Source organism: Anomaloglossus baeobatrachus, chromosome 2, assembly GCF_048569485.1.
Source record: "Anomaloglossus baeobatrachus isolate aAnoBae1 chromosome 2, aAnoBae1.hap1, whole genome shotgun sequence".
In the NCBI taxonomy this organism is placed as follows: domain Eukaryota; kingdom Metazoa; phylum Chordata; class Amphibia; order Anura; family Aromobatidae; genus Anomaloglossus; species Anomaloglossus baeobatrachus.
In genome coordinates, this window is record NC_134354.1 from 231,441,328 (window position 1) to 231,462,903 (window position 21,576).

Consider the following 21,576-nt stretch of genomic DNA (forward strand, 5'->3'; position numbering starts at 1 on the left):
ACCCAGGCTAGCGATATTGGTACCGATATCGCAGCATGTAAAGCGGCCTTAAGTCCCACTCCAAATTGGAGGCTAAATTCAATTTCCTAAATTCCACTAGTGTCACAATAACTTGTAAAAGGAAAAGTTTAGGCTGGTTTTCCCTAAGTTCAATTGTCCTGTTTCAGAAATCCTTTTGCCCAATATTTATTTCATGAAGGCTCTCGTTATGTAAAAATAGTATAAGAAAACCAAGCTTTGTTCAAACTCTCATTCATGGTGCTGTTCCTTCTGAACTCCTGGGTCACCGGGATTGCATAATTATTTAACAGTATTGTTTTCTGATGATTGATCCTCTTGAAAGTATCTCATTCAGTTTACTTTTTCCTTCTATATTTACTCACTAGACTATGTTACTTTTTGTTGGTTGATTGTCACCTGGAAAATTGGTAAAGTCTTGACGTACTTTGAGATGTAAGAACAAAAATGGAATATTTTAACTTTCCAGTACTACAGCTTGCATATATTACAATAGATATAACTAAAACATTGCTTGCAATGCACTGGTTATACATATATACCAGGGTTTCCAACTTAACTTTTCTTTTTTTCTGTTCAGCTTATCAAAAAATTACTTGTAGAGTGCCGCGGGGCTGCAGTCTTGGGCAAGTTGTTGATTCCTGACACACTACATAGAAGACACTGTCCTGGCTGCGTGTGTGGACTTTTGCCCATGTAGGCCTCATGGTGCAAATGTTTTTTGCTGGCCAGGACCAGTTGACGACTCATACCGACCAAGGAGACCCCAGTTCAGTTTAACAACAAGTCTTTACTTAACGATTCCTCTTCATCAACTACATACATGAGATAGCAGGCACACAACTTACAGCATGTTTCAGTTGTACAAAACATATTCAGACACATTTCAGTTCTCTCTTGATTGTTTCCATTCTTACCTGTCCAGCACAACCCAGCATAGCACTACAGGCAAATTATTGAGAGTCACTTTCCCTTTCCACAACTCAAGGTCTGTTCTCCTTGTAGATGAGGGGATCAGAGGGTTTGCCACAAGGGCCAGAGTAGAGCCTTTAGCTCCCAGACGCTTATGGAGACTCCGCCCAAAAAAAGTCAACTTTGCCTTCACACCAGTACATCTTAGCTTGTTAACTTTAATCTGCACTTAACCTGGGGCCCTGCTACTAGCGTTCCATCCTCCAGGTCCTTTTGCCTAGGGGACACTCTGTAGTAAAGTCGGTCTCTAGACTAGTAGTCTACCGCTCTGTGTCTCAGTCTCCACTTCAGGAACACTATCTCCGGTCTACTTTCTCCCTGTCACAGATCACCCACTGCACACGTGCTTGACAACCTTCAGACTACACGTTTGCTCCTGTCACACACTGGGTCTTCACTCCACTGACTTCTAGAAGGAATTTGTCTCTTTACCTATGAACTAATCGTCCCCATTGTGGGATTATCCCAACATTTCTCAAACTATAGTCCAACAATCACACATACAATCTTACTGTACATTACATCACAACTCAAATATTACATTATTTACAGAGACGTAGGACACCATTCACATAATACAACAACGTGAGGGCTGTCTTCAGTAAAGGCAATGCAACAGCAATCAGTCCACCTCCTTACACGCTTACAGATAATAATTTTTACGGTCCCATTGGAAAACCATAATAAATCATTGTGATAAATGCCTACTGCCCATAATTATGATATGAAGACATGAACGTCATTCACTGCAAACTGTAAAATAATGATAATTACAATCAAATTAATCTTTTTGCTTCTTTAACTACAAAAAAATCATGAACACCCTAAATTTTTTTTTTTTTACAGACAGGGCAAAAAAGTGCCCTGTTTTGACGGACTTCTCTGGAACATCTGGACTGTTGGCAATACAGCATATAGCTCAATGATAAAACAGTAAGCAGTAACTTCCAAGGATCCTTCTAGTGGTGACAATGCAATAAAAAAAATGGGCAGTGTAACATTTCTGTGTATGGCTATGCTAACACAATTGAAAACTCAACTCCAACAAACAATGGTAAACAGCAGAATGACAACATATCATCATTATTGAAGTTACTTACAAAGATAAAATCAAATAAAAATAACATGTAAAAAATTGCTCACAATAAACAAGTGTAAAACCTGTGATATATCTACATTATACAAAACTGTGTAACAAGGTGCAAGCTATAATGCATCTAGATGGGCAAAAAAGTATGTATGTATATATAATATATATACACGAGGCAGGCGGTTAACCCACTCGTTGTCGGGCCGTCGACGGTTGTTGTCACGGGCAGCCTAGCCCGGCTTTGTTGCCCCGAGGCGTACAGTAAATGGTGGGGAAGAGATGATGGGGGTAGTAGTAGCATGAATGTCGTGATGCCACCTCTGATATGTGGCCAAGGAATGAGCCACCGCTGCTGTCGTTGTCCTCCGTGGTGGATTGTATTAGCAGCCTGGGATGGTATCATTCCCCACAGGTGGACCGGTCACCGGGGAGAAGGATGAGAGGAGTAGTGATGACGTGAGGTGCGGGGCGGCGGCACCGGTAATCAAGAGGCAGAGTATATGACTGCAGTTCCAGGTTGTTTACTCACTCTTTGTGCTGTGCCGCTCACCCGGGTAACACTGGTCACTTGCTGTGATGGGCTCTGTCAAACCCGAATCTTTTCAAGGTCAGTCCGGTGTGGTGTTCATCGGGTACCCTCCTTTAGCACCTGTCCATTGGATCCTCGTGGCTTGAAGCTACTTGGGGACCCCAGTTCGTCACAAGTAGTACTCTTATCCCTGTTTGCAGGTGCCACGGTTCCGCTATGGGGTATGGTGCTGTCCAGGACCTCAGATCCACTCTGGCACTGTGCTTTAGAGTGCTGTGTGGTCAGGGAAGCTTGAAACTTCCCTGTCCTGGCAGATTCTGGAAAACCAACGTGGAGTGTGAACTTCCCTACGGTCCTGCCGCCCTGTGTGGCGCCGGTTCTGAGGGGAGCAGATTTACTGTTCCTTGCAGCAACCGTGTGAACTTTCCTTTCCCACCGGAGCATCCGTGAGACACGTCTGCTCCTTTCCTCTCCTGCTGGAGAACTCTCTAACTGTTGTGTTGGCTCCTGACTCCCCCTGCTTGCCGCACCTCCCCCCATACTGGTCCTAAGCTAGTGGGACTGGAACCCCTGTGTGAGGGCATCCTAAAAATACCATTCTCTAGGCGACCCCTTTGTTACCCGACCCTAGCCCAGTCCCCAGTGGGGACAGGGGCAACCTGGTGTGTATTTAAGTGTGTAAGTTAAGTAGGGAAACCGGTACTGACCTCCTCAGGATCTGGGTTTAGCATTACACCCAAAATTGGGTGCAATACTCTGTGGCGATTGAAGCCTCAGGGGCTCCACAGATACATATCACACAAAGAAGCAAATGCTTAAGGTACTAAAACAATACTATGCCGAGCTATTAGATGTCCACACTCAATGTACATTTTGTGTTTGCTTCTTCTAAGTTTGTGTATATGTATGTTGCTGAGCATGAATTAGTACACCCGCCCTTTGAAAAGTAAGATATTAATATCTCACTGAACACAAGAAACATTTCCCAAATTTTGACAAGACTGAGTTTTATAGAACATTTATGCTTTTAACCCATAACATAAAGGTAAGGTTAATAATATAATTTTAATTTCTAAATCGTTAGTTTTACTCAAATTAGTTAATTAAAAAATGAATACACCCGACATCAAAAACTACTACAGCTAGTGTTTCATATGACCTCCATGATTTTTAAGGACAGCACTTAAGGGTACTTTACACGCTGCGATATCGGTACCGATATCGCTAGCGAGTGTACCCGCCCCCGTCGGTTGTGCGTCACGGGCAAATCGCTGCCCGGGCGCACAACATCGCTAACACCCGTCACTCGGACTTACCTTCCCTGCAACGTCGCTCTCACCAGCGATCCGCCTCCTTTCTAAGGGGGCGGTTCGTGCGGCGTCTCAGCGACGTCACACGGCAGCCGTCCAATAGCTGAGGAGGGGGCGGAGATGAGCGTAACATCCTGCCCACCTCCTTCCTTCCTAATTGCCGGTGGACGAAGGTAAAGAGATGATCGTCACTCCTGCAGTGTCACACATAGCGATGTGTGACGCCGCAGGAATGAGGAACAACATCGCTACTGACCAGACAACGATTTTTTATAAATAAGCGACCTCTTACAGACAAACGAATTTTGCCTCTTTTGTGATCATTTAAGGTCGCTCCAGCCTGTCACACGCTGCAATGTCGCTAACGATGCCTGATGTGCGTCACAAACACCGTAACCCTGACGATATATCATTAGCGATGTCGCAGCATGTAAATAGCCCTTAAGTCTTCTTGGCATGAAATGAAAGTTGGTGACATATTGCAACATCTATCTTTTTCCATTCTTCAAGAACGACCTCTTTTACTGCTTGGATGCTAGATGGAGAGCAAGGCTCAACTCACCGATTTTATATGTTGGGGGCTTTACTATCCTTTTTGGGCTGCTCTTAGGCAAGTCAGGATTCCTCATTCCATCTTTGAGGCTAGTTAGTTCTCCAGTGGTGAAGAGGTGTCTAGGTTGGTTAGGAACGCTCCACCACTACTTCTAGTTGTCTTGTGCAGTTAGTGGATTGCAGCCAGCTAAGCTTCCAACTACTCTTGTGCATTATTTCCTACCATTTTTACGATTTTTGCAAGATCATTTGCAGTGATCTCCTGGCCATAACAGCATCCAAAACAACTGACAGATTTTCAGTACTTTCTTTTAGATTACATCAGTGAGCAATAGGGATTGATGGTTTCATGTTGCCATTGTGAAGCAACACTGCTTTCAAACTTCTCTGGGATGAGCCAATAAACAATTGCCAATCTGCAACAAAATACTCTAGATTCAGTTCTTCAAACAGGCCAATCACATTGTTACAGTACACCATTGGTCCATCAATTGTGAAAAAGTGTGTTAAAGTGTTACCTCTGTTTCGGTAATAACACACTTTGACATCTTCATGAAGAAGATTCTTCTGTTTCAACCTCAATGCAAAAAGTTCAGCTTTATTGTTTGACAATTAAAGGTCTCTGAGTAATTAATCTTATGTTTCTTCTTTGTAGAAAAGCCCTTCAGTTTGACAAAACAAAAGTAGCAGTCATCACTATGATTTTTGGGTTCCCCTCCAAATCATGGGAACAGCAAATGGCATAGCCACTTTCCTCATATTCAACCAGTCACAAAGACCATTTGAACAACTTGAGCAAATCACATGAGGGGCCTAGTATGCATTGAAAATGCAGAAATAACATAACAAAAATACTATCTCAGAAACTTTATGTGATAGACCAAAACTAATCATATTTTTTTGAATCAGCATATCAAACTGCATAAAACAGACATATTACCTTTGCTGATGATTTTTTTGTGTTGACCAGTTTAATGGGTATATGTCCTATCAGTGAAAAAGAAGACATATGTGATGCACGTAAGTCTGAATAAGGCCCAAGTGAGAACCACAATATAGGCTCCTATTCTCATGACATTTTATTCTTACTGTTTATCACACACAATGAGGTGGAAAGGAAGTTATGAACTCACAGAAGACTTGGAAGGATAAACAAAGGGTAAAGATATGAAATATATTGTATTTAAATAGCAAGAAATCATTTTACTTAAAGGAGAACTAGATCAATTAAGTTTATAACTGCTCAAATATTTCCTCATCATTAACATTGTATGAGAATATGTGTATGTGAAATCTTAAACCATACCTATTAGAGCAGCTCAAAAACTCTTCCAATATTTTACCTTTTATATAGACTTCTATTGTGAAGTATAGTGTGGGTTCATAGAAGAAAATGCCGGAATAATGATCTGTTCACTTTTTATAAACGCTTGATGTTTTAAACACCTAACTCACAAGACTAAAAAGAATAGAAATTAACAAAAAAAGTTGTTTCATCTTTTTTTTTTATGAGTGGACACTCTCCAAAAGTCTCATCAAAAACTCTTGGTCTACACAAAAAAAGTAAGCAGTGTTAGATATCTGCAGCCAGAATCAGCTGATTCTTCAGACTATTATCCATTAGTTTATTGATTTTATTTATGTAATGATTAGCATTAGTAATTTTAGAGAAACTGTCCTGTAGTAGTAGTGTAGTTGCATTACTGATTCCAGAGAATATTTAATCCTAAAGAAGTCAATGGTCGAATTTATACACTACATTTTGCAAATATCTTTTTTTATTTTACTACATGGTACATGGAGGGTTAACCTGAGAAACTATCACCTAGCTTCTGTAATTCACTGGGGATTTCAGCTCAGTGTGCATGACCCCAGAGTTTGGGTCATGTGCACTACTTCAATTTGAAGCCAGGACGCGTACACCCGGCTTCATAGTGTGCATGACCCAAACTCCGGGGTCATGCGCACTGAGCCAAAATCCCCCGTTGGACATGACGGCAGCCGGAGAGGTGAGTGAGATCTCCTCTGATGCTGTGTATTCATTAGCATGATAGCACACCCACAGGGGCGTACTAACATGCTAATGGGGGTGACTGGAAGGGGAACTAACGCCCAGGGGGATCATTAGCATACGGTAAAAGATCTTTAGAAATACTTTTTCTAAAGATCTCTTTATCTATGCTAGGCAAAGCAAGAAGGCCTGCGGAGACACCATCACATGTTTCTCAACGCTGGCAGGAAACTAGCCAGGTCTTTCACCGGGAAGGAACAACCACGGGAAGGGCAGTCTCCAGTCAAGGAGACCACCTATGCCAAACATGGTATCCATCCACAAACAGCCGTTTCGGGGTATTTGCCCCTCATCAGTGTGGAGTAGGAATCTGGCTAGTGGGACATTGCCTAGTAAAAGACTATGTGAGCAAGGATGGTTGACCTTAGGGAGATCAACATCCACCACTGCGGAGACACCATCACGTGTTTCTCAACGCAGTGATTCTAGAGCAATGCCCCCTGGGAAATATTCAAAGCAAGAAGGCCTGCGGAGACACCATCACATGTTTCTCAACGCTGGCAGGAAACTAGCCAGGTCTTTCACCGGGAAGGAACAACCACGGGAAGGGCAGTCTCCAGTCAAGGAGACCACCTATGCCAAACATGGTATCCATCCACAAACAGCCGTTTCGGGGTATTTGCCCCTCATCAGTGTGGAGTAGGAATCTGGCTAGTGGGACATTGCCTAGTAAAAGACTATGTGAGCAAGGATGGTTGACCTTAGGGAGATCAACATCCACCACTGCGGAGACACCATCACGTGTTTCTCAACGCAGTGATTCTAGAGCAATGCCCCCTGGGAAATATTCAAAGCAAGAAGGCCTGCGGAGACACCATCACATGTTTCTCAACGCTGGCAGGAAACTAGCCAGGTCTTTCACCGGGAAGGAACAACCACGGGAAGGGCAGTCTCCAGTCAAGGAGACCACCTATGCCAAACATGGTATCCATCCACAAACAGCCGTTTCGGGGTATTTGCCCCTCATCAGTGTGGAGTAGGAATCTGGCTAGTGGGACATTGCCTAGTAAAAGACTATGTGAGCAAGGATGGTTGACCTTAGGGAGATCAACATCCACCACTGCGGAGACACCATCACGTGTTTCTCAACGCAGTGATTCTAGAGCAATGCCCCCTGGGAAATATTCAAAGCAAGAAGGCCTGCGGAGACACCATCACATGTTTCTCAACGCTGGCAGGAAACTAGCCAGGTCTTTCACCGGGAAGGAACAACCACGGGAAGGGCAGTCTCCAGTCAAGGAGACCACCTATGCCAAACATGGTATCCATCCACAAACAGCCGTTTCGGGGTATTTGCCCCTCATCAGTGTGGAGTAGGAATCTGGCTAGTGGGACATTGCCTAGTAAAAGACTATGTGAGCAAGGATGGTTGACCTTAGGGAGATCAACATCCACCACTGCGGAGACACCATCACGTGTTTCTCAACGCAGTGATTCTAGAGCAATGCCCCCTGGGATTCCTACTCCACACTGATGAGGGGCAAATACCCCGAAACGGCTGTTTGTGGATGGATACCATGTTTGGCATAGGTGGTCTCCTTGACTGGAGACTGCCCTTCCCGTGGTTGTTCCTTCCCGGTGAAAGACCTGGCTAGTTTCCTGCCAGCGTTGAGAAACATGTGATGGTGTCTCCGCAGGCCTTCTTGCTTTGAATATTTCCCAGGGGGCATTGCTCTAGAATCACTGCGTTGAGAAACACGTGATGGTGTCTCCGCAGTGGTGGATGTTGATCTCCCTAAGGTCAACCATCCTTGCTCACATTTATCTATGCTAGTGTATACAGGGACGGTTAGGAAGAGATTAGCAATATGCACCTAGAACTGCTCGTGGTTCTGGGTGCATATTGGACCTCCCAGGTTCCCTTTAAGGAGCCGCAAAAGCACAGGGCTCTGTTGTAGAAGTGACTGTGTGCAATGTCAGAGCACAACCGTTTTCATGCACAATACTCTTCCTTCCAAGAATAAATTATAAAACTACTTAAAGGGGTTGTCGACTACTACGACAACCCCTTCTCATTCCCATGTTTGCCCCCAATAAAATAAAAAAATTATACTCACCTACGGAGCCAGCGCGGTTCCTCACATGAGCCCCAGGAATGCAAGTGCTGCCAAAGCTGGAAGAGTAGCGGAACAGGGGGCGAGTATGAGCTTTTTTATTTTAATGGGGGCAAATATGGTTAATGAGGAGGGGTTGTTCTAGCAGTGCACAACCCCTTTAAGGCTGGATCTACATGGTGACTTGTTGCTTGGCACTGAGATTGCACTGGGAATTCCAGGTTACCCGGGCAACAGCCACTAAGAGTCATCCCAAGGGTGGCTGCACGAGTGAGTAAGAGAGGCACAAACCTTTTTGACTTTTAAAAATAGTTTGAGACAGTGAAGGAACAACAGGTCCACTGGGGGGAGTGCTACACTCAGCTCCCCTCAGGGGAACCACCTGGGATGCATGCCTAGGAGCTATCTCGGGGAAGGAGGAGAGAGTGCCAGAACATCATGGGACTTGTAGTACCACGGATACTATAGCGAGTGCTTCACAGAACTTCTATAGCTATGACCAGCCAGACTGGAAGAGGGCGAGAGACAGAAGCGACCGGTGGAGATGGTGAGGCAGAGGAGACATGGCAGCTGGGGAGGAGTTTAACAGCTTCCACAGTGCCAGCGCAGTCGGGGTGCAGAACCCTCGGTTGGGGACACCTTCACGGACTCTAACAAATCTGCAGGAGTTGGGGATTTCATGTCCCATTGCCCACCACCCACTTTCCTGAGCACAGTGACATATATCATCTGGGGTCGGGTTTACAGCCAGGACCCGGCGAGAACCCGCATCACCTACATACGGGACGGGACACTTAACACGGACAGCGGAGTCCCCAAGTTGCTTCGGGTTATGGGGAGCCGCAGACACCGGTGATTGCCTCCGATTCACCTGGGACAGGCTGGAGTCCATCGATGGCGGCGGAAAGCGGCACCTCTGGGGACCTTTAAGAACTGTTAGTAAAAAGAATTTTGAACTGCAGCCCCCGTGTTGTCCTTGTCATTGCTGGCGCCCCGTGCTTCGACGCCATCCCCATCGCCCTCATCCTCCCAGTGGGGAGCTGGACTATCTGGGCTGCGTTAACATCAGCCCCAGAGGAGAGCAACATCTCGCAGCGGCGGCCGATTCCTGGCCGCACACCATAAGTGGCGCTGTAAAGCATCTCCCATTCCCATCCAACACCGCTCCTGGAAAAGTCGCAGGAAGGGTCCGTGGCGGAGGAGGCCGGGACCCCCATCACCACTGCAATTGGTGACACACTTCCCAGGAACCCTTCACCCTCCTTCCATCCCCTTTACACCAGACACCCGTTTGTTTGTCCTTTACATGTACCCGATGGGGCCACGGAGCCGGGTCAGGCCAGTCACAGCAACCCCATAAAACCACTGACCCGGTGACAAATAACTCCTGAGGCCCCATGGGGTGCTACATCATCGCAGCATCAGACGCAGTTCACACTACAGATTTTGGCACTCCAACCTAAGGTTTCTCTGGTCTGGTTGCACAGGCAGGCTCGGATGTCAACCAGCTGTGTGCTCATTAATGGTCAGGTTAGCAAGAGTTAAACTCTGCTAGCCTGCGGGTTATCTCTGGGATCACACGTTGTAAATCACATTTACTCCTCACCTTTTTAAGATGGTGGAATCAGTCTTCCCATGCCAACTATAGCTTTGCTGTGTTGGTCTGTGTGCTGTTGTTTCCCAGTCCTGCTGGTGATTATATTGTGTAGTGCTCGGAGTTGTTGTATCACAGGGTAGGAAGGGAGGGGGTATAAGGTCAGGTCTGATCAAGAGCAGGGTCAGGTTGGCGGTTCAGACATCCTCTCCTTCAGAGGTAACTCTGAGATGTGGGCTAGCTAGGCCTCTCTTGGTCTGAGGGCCAGTCTAGGAGCCCCGGTCCCCTGTTCTCCCTATTCACTGAGACAGCAACATTGCATGATGATCTTACACGACTGCAAGAGAAGCGTATACCTTTCTTAGAGTGTAGACTTACTGTAAATGCAAGTCAAGTCACATATGACTGTGAATTGCAAAATTGCATTACTTCTCTATGACTGGGATGTGTTTAAAAGCAACATTCTAGCTCCAAAATAGTTTTGCGACAGGTCTGCGAATTGCAGTTACATGACATCACCATTGTAGCTTCAGCCGAAAGAGAACATGATAGCTGTAACATGTCTATTTTAGTGAATACTTGTATTTTCCATTAAATAATCCTAGTGCATCTTTATTTCAAACCTTTGCATAGTGATAAAGCCAAAAAACACACATTTGATATAATGTCTGCTCCTTTATCAAAACTATGCCTACACCAATAGCAATTATAAGGAAATGTGCATGTAGAGTGGTGCGGGATGGTAGTCGTGGGCACTGGATTGCAGCAGCAAAAAAAAACAATTATAGTGTATACCCAGGGACATCTTGCTCCTTTGTGTGGCTAAACTAAGCCTCATGCCTCACACAAGGAATGCCCTAATAAGTATATGTTGCTAAGTATTCATACAGTGGTGCAGTATTCGCTAAAATAAATGTTCACACAGTAGTAGTGACGTATATACTGAACTAGTGGTAAACCAAAGCAAAGCATTTACCAGCCATTCACAATGCTCATAAAAAATTCCTAAATATCATATAAATATGACATAAATACAAAAAAATTAATGTCGCCATTGTAGTTCCAGCAAACGGAGAACCTACCAGCTGTAACATGTCTATTTTAGTGAATACTCACATTTTCCATGAAATGACAATTCTGGCGTATCATTATTTCAGTCCTCTACATACTGTAGTGTAAGTCCTCTGTTAGTCCTCTCTGAAATGTTTGAATCAGTTGACAACTAAATGTTACATTTTCCTTGTCGAAAGGTCATGTTCCTAATCACGCTGACAGTTTCCAATCAGTATATAAATCCTCATAGTGTTGTGAAGAGTATTTTGTATTAAGGTGTTAAATGTATCATCTATTTTATGTATCAATCAAGACAGGTTCCACTCACAACAGGCCTCAGCATGGTCAACCAAAGGATTTGAGTGTAAGTGCTCAGCGTCCTATCCAGAAGTTGTCTTTCAAAATCGATGTATGAGTTCTGTCAGCAATGCTGCAGAGGTTAAAGGGGTGGGGGGGTCAGCCTGTCAGTGCTCAGATCATACACCACACACTGCATCAAATTGGTCTGCATGACTGTCATCCCAGAAGGAAGCCTCTTCTAAAGATGATACACTTGTCTTTGCTGAAGACAAGCAGACTAAAGGCCACGTCACACTAAGCAACATTGCTAGCAACATCGCTAGCAACATCGCTGCTAACGAACAACTTTTGTGACGTAACAGCGATGTTGCTAGTGATGTCGCTGTGTGTGACATCCAGCAACAACCTGGCCCCTGCTGTGAGGTCGTTGGTTGTTGCTGAATGTCCTGGGCCATTTTTTAGTTTTTGCTCTCCCGCTGTGAAGCACACATCGCTGTGTGTGACAGCGACAGAGCAACAACTAAATGTGCAGTGAGCAGGAAGCCGGCTTCTGCGGACGCTGGTAACCACGGTAAACATCGGGTAACCAAGAAGCCCTTACCTTGGTTACCCGATATTTACCTTCGCTACCAGCGTCCCCGCTCTCAGCTGTCAGTGCCGGCTCCTGCTCTGTGCACATGTAGCCACAGTACACATCGGGTTAATTACCCGATGTGTAGTCTGGCTATGTGTGCAGGGAGCAGGAGCCGGCACTGGCAGTGTGAGAGCGGCGGACGCTGGTAACGAAGGTAAATATCGGGTAACCAAGGGAAGGGCTTCTTGGTTACCCGATGTTTACCGTGGTTACCAGCCTCCGCAGAAGCCGGCTCCTGCTGCCTGCACACGTAGCAGAGTACACATCGGGTAATTAACCCGATGTGTACTGTGGCTAGGAGTGCAGGGAGCCAGCGCTAAGCGGTGTGCGCTGGTAACCAAGGTAAATATCGGGTTTGTTACCCGATATTTACCTTAGCTACCAAGCGCAGCATGCTTCCATGCGGCGCTGCTGGCTGGGGGCTGGTCACTGGTTGCTGGTGAGCTCACCAGCAACTCGTGTAGCGACGCTCCAGCGATCCCTGCCAGGTCAGGTTGCTGGTGGGATCGCTGGAGTGTCGCTAGTGTGACATCTCACCAGCAACCTCCTAGCAACTTACCAGCGATCCCTATCAGGTTGGATTGTTGTTGGGATTTCTGGTAAGTTGTTTAGTGTGACTGGGCCTTCAGGATATGGATCACTGGAACCATGTGCTGTGGTCTGATGAGACCAAGATAAACTTATTTGGTTCAAATGGTGTCAAGTATGTGTAGCGACATGTAGGTGAGGAATACAAAGACAAGTTTATCTTGTCTAAAGTCAAGCATGGTGGTGGGAGTGTCATGGTTTGTGGCTGCATGAGTGCTGCCGGCTGTGGGAAGATACAATTTATTGAGGGAACCATGTATGCCAACATGTATTGTGACATACTGAAGCAGAGCTTAATTCCCTCCCTTCGTATTCCAACATGATAATGGCCACAAAACATAACTGCAAGATAACCACTGCTTTGCTAAGAACACTGAGAGTAAAGGAGCTGGACTGGCCAAGCATGTCTCCAGACCTAAATTCTATTGACCATCTGTGGGGCATACTCAAACAGAAGATGGAGGTGCACAGGGTCTCTTACATCTACCAGCTACATCTTGTCCTGTTGAAGGATTTGAAGAGGATCCAGTGGCTCCTGTGAAGCTGTAGTGAACTCCATTCACAAGAGTGTTAAAGCAGTGCTTGAAAATAATAGTGGCCGCACAAAATATTGGCATTTTGGATACAATTTGACCATTTTCACTTAGGGGTGTACTCACCTTGGTTGCCAGCGGTTTAGACATTAATGGCTGTGTGTTCAATTATGTAGAGGGCACCAAATTTACACTCTTATATAAGCTGTACACTGACTACTTTACATTGTATCACAGTGTCATATCTTCAGTGTTATCTCATGAAAAGATAAAATATTTACAAAAAAATGTAAGGGTGTACTCACTTTTGTGATATACTCTACCTGTCTATCTATCTATCTATCTATCTATCTATCTGTCTGTCTGTCTGTCTGTCTGTCTGTCTGTCTATCTATCTATCTATCTATCTATCTATTATTGTGCCAATGTTTTAGGCAGGTGGGAAAAATGCAAAGTAAGAATGTCTTCAAGAATAGAAGTGTTAAAAGTTTATTTTTCTCAATTTACAAAATAGCAAAATGTGAAGTGAATAAAGAAAATAGAAATTTAAATTAAAACAATAACCAATGTGGCCGGCCTTTGCCTTGAAACCAGCATCAGTTCTTCTAGGTACACTTAAGCAGGCTTTACACGCTGCGACATTGCTAGCCGATGCTAGAGATGGCGAGCGTGATAGCACCCGCCCTATCGTTATGCCGATATGTCAAGATCGCTGCCGTAGCGAACATTATCGCTACGGCAGCGTCACACGTACTTACCTGCTCGGCGACGTCGCTGTGACCGGCGAACCACCTCCTTTCTAAGTGGTGGTGGTTCGCTCGGTGTCACAGCGACATCACTAAGCGGCCGCCCAATCAAAGCGGAGGGGCGGAGCTGAGCGGGACGAACATCCCGCCCACCTTCTTCCTTCCTCATTGCTGGCGTGTGGCAGGTAAGGAGAGGTTCCTCGTTCCTGCGGCGTCACACGGAGCGATGTGTGCTGCCACAGGGACGAGGATCAACTTCGCCCAAGCGACAGCAGCGATGATTGGGAGAGGACCCCCATGTCAACGAGGAGCGATTTTGGACGTTTTTGCAACGATCCAAAATCGCTCCTAGGAGTCACACACAACGAAATTGCTACAGTGGCCGGATGTGCGTCACAAAATCCGTGACCCCAACGAGATCGCTGTAGCGATCTCGTAGCGTGTAAAGCCACCCTTACAAACAGTTTTTGAAGGAACTCGGCAGCTTACATAAACAGATCTTCTTTGGCTGTAAACTTGGACAACACTGTCTGTCTCTTCAAGTAAGACTACACAGACTTGATGATGGCATCTGATTGGCTACAAATTTATTCTGCAGCATGATTATGATGCCAAACATACAGCCAGTGTCACTAAGGACTATCATCAGTGTAAAGAACATGGAGTCCTGGAAGTGATGCACAGAGCCCTTATCTCAACATTGTCAGTCTACCTGGCATTATATGTAGAGACATTACTCCAATATGTTTGGAACAACCTATACTCTGGAACAAAACCTTGTGCAAGTGTATGGAGAAAAATCGATGTTTTAATTTTTTTTATTATAACTTACAGTGGAACCTCAGTTTAAGAGTAACTTGGTGTGCAAGTATTTTGCTATATGAGCAAAGCTTGCTGTAAATTTGTAACTCTGTTTACGAGCAAGCTATGCTCTAATGAGCAAATACTCACCGCACACACTTCCGGTTCCGTACTTTCACCACGCTCTGACCCGCTCTTGCAGTCCGCACAAACACGCACGCGCACACACATATTATGGTCACCTTACCTTCCATTCCATCGCCGGCCTCCTGGTTCTTGTAGTCCGCTGGTACAGGATGTGTATTGGGTAACCATCGCGCGATGGAGGAACTTCCGCTGTCAGCAGCTTCTCAAAGGCAGCACGCTGACCAATCAGAGGCAAGCGGCTCCTGCCTTTGACGTCAGCGCTCTGGCAGTGGAAGTTTCTCCATCGTCGCGATGGTTACCCGATACACATCCTGTAGCGGCGAACTACAAGAACCGGGAGACGGCGATGGAACGGAAGGTAAGGTGAGCATAACTTGTGTGTGTGTGTGCGTGTTTGTGCGTGTTTGTCCATGTGTGGAATGGCACAATAGGGGACCAGGTTGGGACATTGAACAAGTTGTGGAACAAATTGTCTGACCTTGCATTATTTCCTATGGGAAATTTTGCTTTGCTAGACGAGGAACTTGGTTTACAAGCACACTCCCAGAACGGATTGTTCTCGTAAACCAAGGTTCCACTGTACGGCATTTTAAAGTGACTGGGGATTGCAATTACTCACTAACAGTATAGGCCCCATAGATGTGCCTGACACCAGTTTTCTTTATTTTCTGTAATGAACACATGCACTGAGCCGGGCATTTATGTATTTGAGGAAGTCAGGATAAATAGCTTTTTACCAACTAGCGCTCCCAACCCCACCATCACATGTGTATGGGCACCCTAATTGTGACAAAAAGGGCAACCTGCGAAGTGCATATGTTGACATTGTTATAGCTTGTACCCTATTTTATCACTGGGCCGTCCTTATACAAATTTTTCTACTATCTAGCATTTATCTGTGCCCTATTGGTTTGTTAAGAAATGAGAACCTGTCATAGCACAAGCTATATTTAAACTTCTGGATATTTATGGTGTACTATAAAACTTGAAGTCCGGCTCTACAAACTTCATACTTCTTTATTCTTTTAAATATTGTACAAACAGCACACACTGATATCCCTGATAGCCACAACAACGCGTTTCAGATGTCAAGCATCCTTAATCAAGGTAACATCTGAAACGCGTAGTAATGGCTATCAGGGATATTGGCATGTGCTGTCTGTACAACATTTTAAAGAAATAATCTTAAGTTTGTAGAGCTGGACTTGAAGTCTTATTCTCTTTCTATACCCTGAGGCACAGCGCTTCCAACCTCCTAATGGAGGAACACAGACACGAGGAGTGAACTGGATCCTTTCTATACATGGTGTACCCCTGTGCTTTTTTTTCTTGCTGATCTTATGCTTTTTCTATCCACAGATTGAAGCTGTGTTTGTTCATTTTGTTGATATGTTCCCTGACCATCTCATTGGTGTTCGCGATCATTCCATTTTGTGATCATGTTGAAGTTCTTGCAATGGTCATGGCAGCAGCTGGTCTGGCCATGGGGAATATTGATACCATCTCTAACATGCAGCTCGTGAAAATCTATCAGCAGGACTCGGCAGTTTTCTTACAGGTAAGAGATGTGTGGAAATTCCAGAGAGATACGGAGATACTAGGTATATTGCCAAAAATAGCAGTGGTCTATTACTTTGTGAATATACAGTAGTAATCATATAGAAAGAAAGACAATGAATATAACATGGATTAGTGAATGTCTGAAATTCTGGTGCTACTGCAACCCTGCAATCCATCCAGAGGTCTAGGAAAGTGGGACATGGAGTCTTGTTCGTTAGAGTGCTATTATTTTGATCACAAAAAGAAAATCAACAGTGATCATTAGCCCTGAAGTGTAAAGCCTGCTTTACACAGGACGACTGATTGTGCGATTTCACAATCGATCGTACCCGCTCCCGTCATCCCGTCAAATCACTGCCCGTGTCGCACAAAGTCGGGAAACCCCCGTCACACGTACTTACCTGCTGAGCAACCTCGCTGTGGGCGGCAAACGTCCACTTCCTGAATGGGGAGGGACGCTCGGCGTCACAGCGACGTCACACAGCGGCCGCCCAATAGAAGCGGAGGGGCGGAGATAAGCGGGATGTAAACATCCCGCCCAGCTCTTTCCTTCCGCACTGCCGGCGGGAGCCAGAGGACGCAGGTAAGCTGTGTTCATCGTTCCCATGGTGTCACACGGAGCGCCGTGTGCTGCCACGGGAACGATGAACAACCTGCTGCAGGAAAAATAAACGATATTATGAAACTGAGGGATGAGTACACGACTGACGATTTGTGAGCGATACTGCGTCGCTCAGAGGTTTCACACGAGACGACGTCGTGTACGATGCCGGATGTGCGTCACGAAAACTGTGACCCCGACGATGCATCGCACAATCCGTCGTCTCGTGTAAAGCACCTTTTAGGATCCTGCCGAACAACTTAATTACAGAAATTCCTTAAATGTAGGATTTTAGTGGATTTAACGTTTTTAGAAACTGAAGCTTTATTGTGTTTAAACATGTTATTATCATACATGCAACCTACAGTTGAAACCAGAAGTTTACATCCACTATCTGAAAAGACACATCTGCATGTTTTTCTTGCCATCTGACATGAAATCAGACTAAACCTTTCCTGTTTTAGGTCAATTAGGAACCAAAATTATCTATATTTGCCAAATGCCAGAATAATGAGAAATAGAGAGAGAGAGAATGTTTTAAGGTATTTTAATTACATACAAACAGTCAAAAGTTTACATACACCAAAAGTACTATGCTTTTAAACAATATGGGAGAGCCCATATGATGATGTCATGTCTTTGGAAGCTTCTGATAGGTTTATTGGCAACAACTAAGTTAGAGACACACCTGTGGATGTATTTTAATGCACACCTGAAACACACTGCTTGTTTGTGTAGCATCATGGGAAAGTCAAAATAAATCAGCCAAGATCTCAGGAAGAGAATTGTGGACTTGCATAAGTCTGATTCATCCTTGGGTGCAATTCCAGGTACCTGAAGGTGCATCGTTCATCTGTACAAACAAGTGGTAATCCTAATTGACCTAAAACGGGAAAGGTTTATTCTGATTTCCTGTCCAATAGTGAGAACAACATGCATATGTGTCTTTTTTTATAATGTACGTAAACTTCTGGTTTCAATTGTACAGTCATATGAAAAAGTTTGGGCACCCCGAATAATGTTAACCTTTTTTTTTTATAACAATTTGGGTTTTTGCAACAGCTATTTCAGTTTCATATATCTAATAACTGATGGACTGACTAATATTTCTGGATTGAAATGAGGTTTATTGTACTAACAGAAAATGTGCAATCCGCATTTAAACAAAATTTGACCGGTGCAAAAGTATGGGCACCCTTATCAATTTCTTGATTTGAACACTCCTAACTACTTTTTACTGACTTACTAAAGCACTAAATTGGTTTTGTAACCTCATTGAGCTTTGAACTTCATAGGCAGGTGTATCCAATCATGAAAAAAGGTATTTAAGGTGGTCACTTGCAAGTAGTTCTCCTATTTGAATCTCCTATGAAGAGTGGCATCATGGGCTCCTCAAAACAACTCTCAAATGATCTGAAAACAAAGATTATTCAACATAATTGTTCAGGGGAAGGATACAAAAAGTTGTCTCAGAGATTTAAACTGTCAGTTTCCACTGTGAGGAACATAGTAAGGAAATGGAAGAACACAGGTACAGTTCTTGTTAAGCCCAGAAGTGACAGGCCAAGAGAAATATCAGAAAGGCAGAGAAGAAGAATGGTGAGAACAGTCAAGGACAATCCACAGACCACCTCCAAAGACCTGCAGCATCATCTTGCTGCAGATGGTGTCAATGTGCATCAGTCAACAATACAGCTCACGTTGCATAAGGAGAAGCTGTATGGTAGAGTGATGCGAAAGAAGCCATTTCTGCAAGCACGCCACAAACATTCGCCTGAGGTATGCAAAAGCACATTTGGACAAGCCAGTTACATTTTGGAAGAAGGTCCTGTGGACTGATGAAACAAAGATTGAGTTGTTTGGTCATACAAAAAGGCGTTATGCATGGAGGCAAAAAAAGATGGCATTCCAAGAAAAGCACTTGCTACCCACAGTAAAATTTGGTGGAGGTTCCATCATGCTTTGGGGCTGTGTGGCCAATGCCGGCATCGGGAATCTTGTTAAAGTTGAGGGTCGCATGGATTCAACTCAGTATCAGCAGATTCTTGACAATAATGTGCAAGAATTAGTGACAAAGTTGAAGTTACGCAGGGGATGGATATTTCAGCAAGACAATGATCCAAAACACCGCTCCAAATCTACTCAGGCATTCATGCAGAGGAACAATTACAATGTTCTGGAATGGCCATCCCAGTCCCCAGACCTGACTATGATTGAAAATTTCTGGGATGATTTGAAGCGGCTGTCCATGCTTGGCGACCATCAAACTTAACTGAACTGGAATTGTTTTGTAAACCGGAATGGTCAAATATACCTTCATCCAGGATCCAGGAACTCATTAAAAGCTACAGGAAGCAACTAGAGGCTGTTATTTTTGCAAAAGGAGGATCCACCAAATGTGCCCATATTTTTGCACCGGTCAAATTTTGTTTAAATGCGGATTGCACATTTTCTGTTAGTACAATAAACCTTATTTCAATCCAGAAATATTACTCAGCCATCAGTTATTAGATATATGAAACTGAAATAGCTGTTGCAAAAACCCAAATTGTTATAAAGAAAAAAGGTTAACATTATTAGGGGTGCCCAAACTTTTTCATATGACTGTATATGATTTTGAGTTTGCATTTTTGTGATTATCTTAGATCAATTACCCACCCCTCACAAGTTCTAACAATTGTAGCTAAAATGTTATATTTGATTTAGCGCTGCAATATAATAATACATTATGGGTGATATAACTCCAGAGTCACCTCTATGGACACCTGGACTCATCAATAATGACAATGAAGGAGAGCAGTCTAAACCCCTCCATTGCTTTTGACTCCAAATATTTGTGGGAACTTAATTGCAAAAATAAATATAGTCAGACTTCTTTGTGACTCTTCTCAAAGCAAAGACCTAAAAACCCTATCTGTGTGGCATACCGTACATTAAGAGAGAGGTATGTTTAAATAATGGCCCTCAGTGGTTCAAATGAAAGTTAAAGGGGTGGTCCAAAATACTAATTCATTTTCATCTTAAATTCTATTTAATGCCATAATTTATTCTATTTTCTAATATAGTTCAATAAACAATTCCCTATCCTTTCCTAACTACACCATCTAACTGGTATTCTTTTCTTTTACAAGTTCCTTTTTGATGGTGCTTTGTTTAAGAATCCCAATGCAACATATGTGACCATCTTTTCTGGGGATGGTCTAGTCACTGCTCTGTCATTGTGTGATGTGCAAAATGACAGTGCGCTCTTTCGCCGGCTCAGATCAGTAGTAATGAGCCAGTAACAGAATGCACTGTCAGTGCACATTGTTGGAGGAATAATGGTATGCAGAGATCAGCGGAATTAATGGTGCTCTATAAATAAATAATAATAATAATAATAATAATCAGCGTTGCCCCCAAAAGTGACTCATCCTAGCATAATTGCATTTCACCTATATCCTGGTAAGATTATATATTGCTGCTCAATGGGTGCACCCCGACCACTGCGGTAACCATCAAATCAGAGAACAGAGCACTAAAGACTCCTGTTTTAATGGCGTGATGACTATTTCTATCAGCTTCATAATCAAAGAATGGATACTTGCTGCTATACCAGAACTCATTCTCTGAATTGTCGGGGTCCTGGAAATTGGATCCCAAGCAATTAGCAACTTATTATTCCTTTGGATAAGTGATAAGTTATTATGGTGAGCCAACAGTTTAAAGAGGTTGATTCACATAATGTATGTACATCATAGAATTAGTCCTCCATTCAAAATTCCTCTTAGTGGACCTGCTGATTAGTACCAGAATAGGCGGCATGTAATATTTTATTTTTCATGCAGCAGGCAAAGCAGGGGAAATAAGTGACCAAATGAAATCACAATGAAGGCAGCTATAGCGGGGGTAACACAAGCACCCGCTCATTGGGAGTAGTATGTCGGTGTGTGTATATTGGCAGTAGAAGCTTGACTGGCGCTCTTCTTTTAAAACCTTAGGGTGTACACAAGAAAGATCATAAAATGAGCCAGCTGGAAAATCATTCCGTAAAATAACAAATGTGATAAATGTTGTAATTCTTAGTTTGTCTGTCATGATGTGACTACACCTGTCAAGCCAGGCCTGAGGAGACACCTGTGAAGCAGCGTAACTCAGAGGGAACACCAGGGTAACAATACAATGGAAGGCGCAGGGTCACCCACTCACCTGAGGCTGATCTCTGCACTCCCTAACATGCCTAGTTGGGTTCTTCCCCCCTGTACACCAATCACATGCCTAGCCCCTCACTGGCCATGAATTTACGCTGACTAGTGAAGGTCAGTGAGACGCTAGTCTCGCCTCTGCAATAAGACAACACAAAAAAGGTAAGACAAACAGGTGGGGGAAGACGCAACAAAATTGACACAGATTACCTTACCTGGTCTACTTATGGAGCTAAATG

The 21,576-nt window shown here is 44.1% G+C and overlaps 1 protein-coding gene across 3 annotated transcripts in view; it reads left to right on the forward strand.

Annotated features, from left to right (window-relative positions):
• Positions 1–21,576, forward strand: part of SLC60A1 (solute carrier family 60 member 1) — a 138,209-nt gene that overhangs the window by 53,638 nt on the left and 62,995 nt on the right. For all 3 annotated transcript variants that reach the window (XM_075333681.1, XM_075333682.1, XM_075333680.1), the window contains one exon: positions 16,352–16,550. In XM_075333681.1, the coding sequence (XP_075189796.1) occupies positions 16,352–16,550 (199 nt within the window). The remainder of the gene's footprint in view (positions 1–16,351; positions 16,551–21,576) is intronic.